Below are 10,876 nucleotides of genomic sequence, written 5' to 3'. Positions count from 1 at the left end.
AGCAGGGAATTTGAAGGAGCTGGGGTTGGGGTGGGTTAACGTGGGGAGAAAAGATTGTGGTTTTGGATGGGTGAAGATCAGAAATGGTGCTGAACAGCTGTTTTAAAGACCTGGAGGGAAGAGTGGAATTGAGGAGAGTGTAGGAGTCTGTTCAAAATGCGGCGAAAAAAGAGGAATGAAATACAAGGGTATGTTGTTTTGAACATATGAGTCCCCTCGAACAATGAAGCTGTCGTTCTTGTTGTTAAAGGCCGTTATGGGAACACAGAAATAAGGATATGTTTAGCAGCGTCATCATGGTTGGCGTCTCGCAATATAATATATTAGTGCGATTAAAAACACCGTTTTTTCCTCGCATCTTCATGTCTGTCAAAAAACCAGTGTCAAGGTGCACAACTCCAGCTCATAACCTATCCATTGAGGTGTTTTTCAGCCCCCCCTGCTTTCCCGTTTTCACGCCACTCTCCACATAAAATTCATCAATCAATTCTATACAGAGTCCGGGGGACTGAAAGAGTGAAGGTGAGAAGTGATTCTTGATTTTGGTAGTTTTACCAGAAGGAGGTTGGTGGAGGACCTTGAGCGCCCTGCGGCAATATTGGGGGGGGGGTGGACATATCACAGACAGAGCAGGGGGGCGATGCACATATCACAGACAGAGCAGGGGGGAGGCTGGAGAGGAGATGGTAGAAGACAGAAAGACCACCGACCTGCGGTGATAGACCCAAAGAAGCCTGCGGTAATAGACGCAAAGACTCGGTCTCATCGCAGGCGATATCAATGATCCTAAATGTCTTGGTTTCCATAGAGTGAAGCCGAGAAACGTGAGAGGCAGGAGCACCAGCCCAGAGGGGAGAGCAGTACTCCATCAAGCTGCGGACGGAAGCTTTGTATATGGTCAGGAGCTCAGGTGTGCCAAGGAAGGACTGCATGACAGAAGATGCCCAGTCGGTGACTCGCTTTGGAGATCCTTATTTTGACTGATCATTTGCCTTGCTATCCTAAATATTTCCCCTCTGCATTATTTATCACATGCAATATATTAACCGACTATCTGCATTATTTATCACATGCATCTGCATTATTTATCACAATACTATCTGCTTTATTTATCACATGCAAGAGTGAATCCAGTACTAATTTTTTAGCCTTGGAAACTTCCCTTCTTGCCTTACATTTAGCCACCAATTATTCCTTCTTATCCCCTCCGTTTTTACAAATCCTAACGAATCTTTTTTTCTTGAATCGCTATTTCCACTTCATTATTCCATCACCTTGTAGCCTCATGTCTCGCTGGGCCCTTTGACCAGCCACATCTCTTTTCAGGAGCACGCAGCAGCCCATCTTTTAAAGAGTTCCAAAAACTCTATATCCTCTCCAACCATAGGGTTTCCAAGATTCATTTCCAGAAGTTCCCTATAGAAATGTTCCTTGACATTCTGATCTCTTAATTTCCATGCTCTTCTCCTTGGGACGTAAAGTTTCCGATTTTCCCTGCTTCAACTTAACTTTACATCACACGCTAGCAGATGATGTTGTAAGTCACATTCTTCTCCACCTATTGTTTCTACATCCTCAACCAACTTCCTGTCTAATCTCCAAACTAGAAGGTAGTCTATCTGGCTCTTTGTACCTCCGAACTCATAAGTGATCAGTCTGCTCGGACTCATCTTCAACATCGTGTTGCAGATGACCATATCTAAAGCATCCCCAAACTCAAGTATTCGTACACCTTCAGTCTTTCTATCTCCGAAACCTGACCCACCATGCACACCTTCACATACTTCTGCCAATGCTTCAACATGTCCATTTAAATCCCCTCCAATCACAACAACTTCTCTCTCACTAATACCTGAAACAACATGCACAAGTGTGTCCCAAAACTTGTCCTTCTCCTCCTCACTTAATCCTATCTGTAGGGCATATGTTGATACGACTGTTGATATACGCTTATCAGACAACAGCTTCAGGATGATAACTCTTGCATTTACCCTCCTAACCTCCAACACCTTTTCCACCCACTTCTCAGCCACCATAATCCCAACACCACCAGTTCCAGTCACGACCTATCCAAAATAATTTGTACCTATACTTTGTACCTGAGACAATTCTTGCAGCACCTCCCCTCCCCCTTGTTTTTTGCACACAGCATACATCCAATGTTCTGCAGCTCAGTTTCCACGATTTCACCAGCTCTACCATGCATCACACCAACATTAAGACTAGAAACTCTAACACCTATCTTGTTGTGCCGAGTGGGTGCTTTATGCATGACAGGTTTGCTCTCATTTGTAATTTGTACAGCCATATATTTCAAAGAAGAGGAAAGTGAGGGAACCTGAGAATGAAAGCCACCCCTATAGTATATGCCACAGCAACCCCAGACATCAGCAAGCTTGCATGACTTGATGCCATAACACCAGCAGTTCAAGGATGCCCATCCATGCATGACATGGCACTAAAGCAGACGGGGTATTATTCGCCTGCTGATAGAACGGCCTCCCAGGATGCTATGACTGGGTTCGGGCTTCTGTACTATCAGACGGTAAGTGCCAACTGAAGACTACATGCCAGGTACCCCTCTGGACAATGCAGCAACACTACCGAATGTCACCATGGCAACTAACCCAGATGGGGAAGCACAAAAAAAAATAAAGACTTTGCCAAAAGGCATATTTGAGGCAAGTTTTTGTGGCCAGATGCCCTTCCTGATGCCAACACAGGATCAGCTGTGGGCCTAGCCTTTGGCAAAAGAGAATACCCTTCAAGGCAGCAGCGGGATTTGCAATCATTTTCCTTATCCTCGGTGGACTGCCGACCAAGGCTAAAGAGCTCCACCTGCCCGAGATTGAGGACCTCGACAGCTCGACACCATACACACGACACCTCGAGGGTACCAACTTACTCTGACATTCTTCAGACATTTAGCCAGTGCCCTCAAGAGCACTGCTACTGTGGTGAACCATGATGAGGAAGTCTGGAAGTCTTGGAAAGGGCAGAGGCTATGTACCGGAAGTAAGGACTTGCACACTCAGCCTTCTTTTCACTCACAGAGCTTTCCGGTGGCCATAGCTAAAAGCAAGGAATGGTAAACCACAGCTCACCTTACGACAGCACTAGACACATACACCTGCCCTGTGGGAAACCACCACACCACAAAGACATATTCCAAGTATTTGACCAGCTTTCGAATTTTGTCAAGAATGAGGGATTGCTGGAGGGGTAGATCAATGAATGGATTCAAGAGAATGTTGATCGAAGTATGTTAATCGCCATGCGAAACAAGGAGAAGGTGATATTCATCAGACAAGTGTCTGATTGTAAAACACTGTCCAGAAAGATGGAACAACATTTACTAAGGCAGTTTGTGTGTGCTCAATAACTGATTAATTTGGCCAGTTCCAAAATTTTTCCATTTCGAATCCTTACTGGACCCTCTCCATCGAGTGGAGGACAGAAATATGGAGAATATTTAAGTTGATTGTGAAATAAATATCAAATGTGGACAAGTTAGTGTAAATTATTGATTCTTTTTGTGACTTGTCTTTGCAGAGAAACAAATGAAAATGGATTCTTGTTCCAGCCGTTCCCAGTTGTTCAACACGCAAGCTTTCAATTGTCACATGACACAGACTGTTACTCAAGAAACTGACACATTTAGCAGCATGTCTTGTAAATGCTGTACAGAAACCCTCAAAAATTTCCAAGGAAGTCAGAGACCACACGGGTGTTCTGTATGTGGCAAATCATTTCCAACGTTGTCATCTTCGAAGCCACATCAAAGACTCCACAAGGACAAGAAGCCATTCGAGTGTTCTATTTGCAGGAAGGAGTTTGCTCGATCATCGCATTTGCACATTCATCAAAGAACGCACACACGTGAGAAGGCACACAAATGTTCTTTTTGTCCAGCAGTCTTTTCTCACTCATCACATTTGAGGAAGCATCAAAGAATGCACACAAGAGAGAAGCCATTCAAGTGTATTACTTGCAACAAGGGGTTTGCTTGCTCATCAGATTTTCACATTCATCAAAGAACACACACAGGTGAGAAGCCATTCAAGTGTACCATATGCAGCAAGGAGTATAGTCGCTCATCAGATTTGAACATACATCAAAGAACACACACAGGTGAGAAGCCGAACAAGTGCTCTTTGTGTTCGAAAGCCTTTATTTACTCATCAACGTTAAGGAATCATCAAAGAGCACACACAGGAGAGAAGCCTTACAAGTGCTCTTTCTGTCCGAAAGCCTTCATTCAATCCACACATTTAAGGAGTCATCAAAAAATGCACACAGGAGAGAAGCCTTACAAGTGCTCTTTGTGTCTGAAAGCCTTTATTCGATTGGCGCATTTAAGGAATCATCAAATAACACACACAAGATCGAAGCCACACAAGTGCTCTTTCTGCACAAAAGCCTTCAGTCATTCATCAACTTTAAGGAAACATGAAAAAGTACACAGAGGAGAGAAGCTGCCGAAGTGGTTTGTGCCCGAAAGCCTTTATTCGATTGGCACATTTAAGGAATCATCAAATAACACACACAAGATCGAAGCCACACAAGTGCTCTTTCTGCACAAATGCCTTCAGTCATTCATCAACTTTAAGGAAACATGAAAAATTACACAGAGGAGAGAAGCTGCAGAAGTGGTTTGTGTCCGAAAGCTTTTGTTGAATTGTCACATTTAAGGAACCATCAAAGAGTACACACAAAGAACTCCCGCCCACTTGCTGAAACCCTCAGATGGACACAACAACCAACGAGTGAAACAGCCGCAATGATTGCAAGGGGGGAGAAAAAAAAGAAGGAAAGTCAGAAAAAGAAATCGCAGATATACTCTGAAAAAATGGGAGAATGACAAAAGCAGGAAGATTTTTTAAAAACAGCTTGACATGATAGGTATTGACAAAGGAAGGCTCATTGGAATGGCCAAGAAGAGGTCAAATTAGTTGGGATGGAGAACGAGTCATCATCAATGCCCAAGCCCAAGGACATCACACTCATGCCTTCAAGAAAATGGTGGGATTGAGTCAATCGGGCGAATGTAGGTTTTGTGGGGAAGAAACAAAGTACCAGTCACCTCTTTTCGGGTGTGAAAAAGACTCATGTTGGAACAGCTGTACACATAAAGACATGACAGCGTTTGAAGAGTAATCCACTGGCACATCTGAAACCATTTCAACATCCTGGTTTCAGAACAATCATGGAAACACAAACCAAATCCGATCTTTGAAAATGGACATATAATACTCATGTATGACGAGATGATCCTGTAAAGTGTGGACATTGCAAACAAAGCATTGTGTCCGGACATAGTGCTCAATGCTCAAACACAAAAGGAAGAAAAGATGCATTTTTGATCGAGGTCTCAGTTCCCAATGACTTTGGACTAAATGTGACAAATGAGGAAAAATGACCAAATACCAGGATCTGAAAAAAATGACGTCAAGAGGATGTGGAAATTGAAGAAAGCTGAAATTGTACCAGTGATAGTGGGAGCTGCAGGAATGATACAGAATACCCTTTGTGAGTATATAAAAAATAATTCCTGTGAATATCACAACAAACGAGCTACAAGTGGAGGCTGTCAGAGGTTGAGTGAAGATTCTGAAAATCGCCCTTGGAACAAGGCTATGAGAACGATGTTTCACGTGCAGTTTCGTTCGTGAATCACGATCCTTTATCAAAATATTGGAGGTGGAGATTTTGAGTTCTGGGAGAACTTCCTCTCAACTTCTTAAACCCACAAATGTAGATTACAACCAACAAGAGAGGAAACTTTCCACAATTGTAAATAAACATTCTCGATAGGAAAACAAGGAAACTCCTCACTATCCATAAAATGTTCCACAAAACCAGTTCAACCCAAGAATGTACCTGCTGAGATGAGAAGGAGGTGTTGGCGTGATGGAACTCAATCCAGTGCATGGATCGAAGAGTGTCGGAGTCGTTGAGTACAGTGTGACCACTCCTCATTTTCATAAATGCCAAGGTGAGCCAATGAAAAAAGCCAAGAATTCACAAGGTTTCGGAAAAGCGATGATCATAGAAAACCTATACGCCAAGAAAATCTGTAGAAAACCAAGACGCCAAGGTGAACAACGAATCGCAAAGATCTTGTGAAAAAAGCCAAGGAGTGGTCACACTGGTTGAGTACATGAAAAATTCATCAGACTAACAAATCCAATCTGTACACAAACACTAAGACTCCAAGGCAGAAAATGTATCTGTCACTCGCGTTTCCAAAATTTTGCGAGAACAGGTGTGAGTGGAAGATGCACCATTTGAACTTGAAACAGCAACAAACACAGCCCAAATTATTGACGAATAAAAAGCAGAAAACAAAATTTCAACAACCAATTCCATTTTGGAGAATGACAGAAGAGAAGGTATATTCTAAAAAAGATCGACACTGATTGTGAGCAGACTTCAAGGTCATTGGAGTTATGAGGAAGAGGTGAATTTAACCGGCATGGATGACCAATCAAAACAAATCATGGCCCAAGATCATGGACACTTTATCAATGGCTTCAAGAAGATGACAGGATTGATTCCATCTGACACGTGTCGGTTCTGCAAGGTAAAAACAGAAAGCACCATCACCTTCTCTCAGGACGAAGATAAATTTGTCAGAACAGGTGCACTTACAAAGGCACAACAAAGTATGCAGATTAATCCACAAGCATATCTCAAAAACAACTTCAATATCCCTGTCTCATACATATCGTGGAAACACAAACAAAAAGCGCTCGTTGGAAACGAGTAATAAAAAAGAACCTTACTGAGATTTTGAAATCTTTATGGAGGAATATTACTATAAACGAACTGCATTTGGAGGCAGGTTGGGGTTCAGTGATGATTGTGAAACAAACCTTGGGAACAAAGTTGAAGGACCAGGAAAACTTCACAACTTGGTGCTTGAACTGTGATACAATACTGAGGAGGTGGATACTTTGAGTCCTGGGAGGTCTTCGTTCAACCTTATGGAACCCACAAATGGAGATTACAACCAACGAGAGAAGAGGGATTTCGGCATTTAACTTGTACAACTACACAGAGTACCATGGGTGGTCCCAGAGAAACAGCCTGGACGTCTGAGCTGCTTGGGGAAGAACATCTCTGAATCTTTTTTGCAAAGGATGCTCATCAGTGACTGGTTACCACAACAACCAAAAAAATTCGATAAAAGGACACAGACCCCTCAAAGACTGAGCTGCAGGGGTGTATTCACACTGAGCAGCCAGAATGTGTGCCGAGAAGAATAAAGACTGCAGCTTATCCAGGAAAGAAGAATATGTTAACCTCGCTGTCATACATTTAACCATACCAAGCAAAAAGCTGTGGAGGTGACACCTGTCTGTTAAAACCAGGCCAACGTAAGCTCCAAATGAACAGAAGAGGGTAAAAAGAAGGGACCTATTCCATACAAAACAAGACAATGCTCTGTTACATAGTATATTCTATGCATGAGGTAGTGTGGAAACTAAATATGAAAATGTTTTGTGGACAAACTGAAAAGGTCAAAAGTATAATCTTCAAAAGAAGATCAAGTATACAAAGATGGCCATGGTAACAAAGTCCACAAATATGCATCCAAAGACAGAATTGAGGAAATGACTGATTAAGTCAGACAATCAGCTAATTTCCCTCAGGTGAGCAGTCAATCACCTGAGAAAAATGAATCATAAACATGAAAATGAATCATAAATCATAAACCCGGGAAATCGAGAGAATAAATACGACATGGGAAGGGTCTTTTTAACTTTTGCCTTGTGTTTTCGAGAACAATCGACATTTCCTATGAGATGCAATTTTGTCTGAATCTTGACATTCTCCAACGCCGAGAGCGTGTGCGGCAAATTTGATTGGTCGAGATGGTGGAAAATGACTTTTTTTATTTTTTCCAAGTACTGCTAAACTGGAGGCTTATGTATGTGCCAACAATACTATTTGTGTTCTGCAGGGTTAAAGGATATAATTAAATTTAAATGAAAGTTTAAAGGCTGCAGCATTATTGTCTTTTTTTCAGAAGTTTACCGCCGTTGATGCACCGTCTTACACCAACTTATTGAATACCTGCAGGTTCATGCGCTAATTCATGGTTCCATTGGTGTACTCCAGTGTTGACAATGTAAAATTAAATTGAAATAAAGTAATTCCTCCATCGTACACCGACGTCTGCAGACAGAAAGAGTGAACCAATTGCTTAATCCTGCTTTACACTACACTTGCTGGGGAGTAAAATAAGAAAAAAATGGTCCAAGGAAAGTAAAATAAGAAAAAAAAATGGTTCAAAGAAAGTAAAATTGCGGTTACTGTGGACCTGGGAATATGCTCGATGAAAGTACAAATATGAAACTGCAAACACAAGGGAGCGGATATTTAGAAAATGCTGCCAGATAAATAAATGTTGGTGGACAAACTCGAAATTTTATGACTGTCCCAAAGGACAGCTATTCAAATCGAAGACATCAGCAGCAGACTGGTAGAGCTACATGGCTGATGGAGAAGGAGAAGAAAAGTCAGCCACACAAGAAGAGCTTGGAACCACAGGCTTTTTGAGAGGCAGAAGGTTACACGATCCCAACCATAACACCAGAAAGTAGTGAGGCTGTGGGACAAGGTGAGAAGTTCGCTCACGGTACGATACCGAAAGCCTGAAGGAGGTACCGGATTACAGCTTCGGACAATGGTGAACACTAACTTATGGAAGGAGAGTAGGTCCAGCCAGCTAACCTATATGAGGTGGTACAAGCCCAAATGGAAGTAAGAGTGACAACATTGAGGTTTGAGACAAGGCTGTGCATGCATGTGGAGATGAAGAGGAAAAGAAGTATAACCATAAGCAGGAATTTTACTGGGTTTTTGGTGCAGTCGTGTGATTGCCACTTGACCTGACTCTTGCCAACAATCTTTGCTGGCTTCCATGAAAACTATACCTTCCAGGATTTATCTACGAGACTCGTACCTTGTGTGTTTCTATCATATGTTGACGATACTTTTGTGATTTTTGACTGCTGCTGCATACAAGGATTGCCTTGCGCACCTCAACTTCAAATCAGCAAAATCATCATAAAGGCACCTGTCATTTGCACAGCCATTCACCAATTTTAACAGGTGTTTTGTAGCTTCCTTGGTGTTGTGTGATCTCTCATTTTAGACCCTGCAGTGAAGCTCATGTTTTTCTACTGGGGGTCTGCCAATTGCAATCTGTATTTTGTGGCAGAGGTCAGATTCTTGTTCTTGTCTTTATCAGGTTCTGCCTCCTGAAATCCCACTCCACATCACCTCTGGATATCGGAGGACCTATTACTATTTGAACCCGCGTCACCAACGATGGAAATTATTTGTGGCCAAGTGGAAGTCTGCATAACTCTGACGTGAACAGTGCATTTCTCCTTAAACTCTTTATTAGTAACATGTTTGAACTGTGCACATTCATGCCGTGTGACTGTTTGTGAAACCTGGCAACTCACTCTTGTATTTGGTTTGTCCGACACCAAAACGATGATAATTTACAATCTCAAGGTCAACATGTGTGTTTATAACACTGGGTTGAAGATGGTTGAAAATACTTTGAACAATTATTCATTTTTACTTTTTGTAAAAAAACCTGCTTTTCATGTTTTTGACGATGTTTATAAATATTTTACCGTAGTTTTTCACCTCGTTTCTGATTTTCTGTGCATCCTTGAGAAGGTGCCAATCGACCTGAGAGATTGGTGATTCCACAATGTTTAGTTGTATTTTCTCAAACTTGGTAAAGTTCGGTTCATGCGAGTGGAGTAACCTCTCTCACTCAATCTGTTTGTTTATTATTCCACAGTTCATACATTCTCATTGAAATATTGTGTTTTTGGGGGAAGATGGAGGAATCCCATAGGGAAGATAGGATTGTATAGCATAGCACGGACCGTGGATGGGTAGGAGACATCTCGATGCAATTTAAGTCGGGAAAACTGTGAGCTTAAGATTGCTTACGTGTCACCACACAGGGGTTGGTGTTGTATTAAGGAGGTAGGGTCTAAGGCTGGTTTCTCCCAGTATGCGATTGCCCCTGTGACCTTTTCCTACGTTTTTACATTTACAAGGCGGTCATAAAAAAATGAACACGTTTTTACAACTGCCGACAGAAACCAAACATTCCTGAGCAGACGAAACCCCGCCTCCCAGGAATCGTAACCGGCAGACCACGCCCCGAGGCTCGTGGATGGTCAGGGTGACGTCAGGTGGAGAGTTCTGGTGAGTGACGGCAGTTGGAACAAGAAAGAATCTCTTGGGTTTTTTTTGAAAGAGGAGGAAGATTGGCGGTCATTGATTTGCACCTGCGAGGAGAAGGCTGGCCTTTTTAGTGCACTTTTAAGCAAGAAAAAGAAGAAGAGTACCTCGCTTGGCTCTTTCTCAGCAGTCTCTTGGGTGATCGAAGAGGAAGGCGGTGCCATTTGGCGTGTGTGGACCTGATACTGAGAGAGAGTGGTGTTGGCAATTTTGATCGTGAGGAGGAGGTGTGGTGGAGTGGAGAACGAAAGAGGACCGCCCGCACGAATTACGTCTCGTACGTTGCGCCGCAGAGAGCGACTCTGCACCATCTTGTACGCTTCCCATGCGATGACTGAGTTTTGACGACCACCAGGCTCCTCAGGGCCATTTCTGGACACAAAGCTCAGTGCCGGCATGAAGGGGGGATTTTCTTTTATTTTATCTTTCCCCATGTCTGTTTTTGTGATTGAGGGGAGACGTCTCAAATTAGGATTTAGTTTTACCTCACCTTTCATTTTCACCTCATTTATTTTCATTAAATAATTATTGTTGAATTTCCTTGTGTTCGTTTATTCATTGTGGCTTCGAGAATAAACCTGTGTGCTTCCGTTCA

At 42.5% G+C, this 10,876-nt stretch overlaps 1 protein-coding gene across 3 annotated transcripts in view; it reads left to right on the top strand.

Moving 5' to 3' along the window:
• LOC147009272 (uncharacterized) overlaps window positions 1-10,876 on the top strand; it is a 29,996-nt gene extending 19,120 nt beyond the window's left edge. Inside the window, exon 4 of one of the 3 annotated variants that reach the window (XM_085862076.1) lies at window positions 9,260-10,876. In XM_085862076.1, the coding sequence (XP_085718202.1) occupies window positions 9,260-9,273 (14 nt within the window). In that variant the 3' untranslated portion in view covers window positions 9,274-10,876. Of the gene's footprint in view, window positions 1-3,552; window positions 4,861-9,259 lie in introns of those variants that run through there. The other 2 variants (XM_085862073.1, XM_085862071.1) reach the window with 2 other exon arrangements.

The sequence above is a fragment of the Eptatretus burgeri genome, chromosome 17 (assembly GCF_056783735.1).
Source record: "Eptatretus burgeri isolate ZD-2024b chromosome 17, Ebu_testis_v1, whole genome shotgun sequence".
Taxonomy (NCBI): domain Eukaryota; kingdom Metazoa; phylum Chordata; class Myxini; order Myxiniformes; family Myxinidae; genus Eptatretus; species Eptatretus burgeri.
The sequence above is the reverse complement of the archived record's forward strand: the minus strand, read 5'-3'. Positions and strand labels throughout refer to the sequence as shown.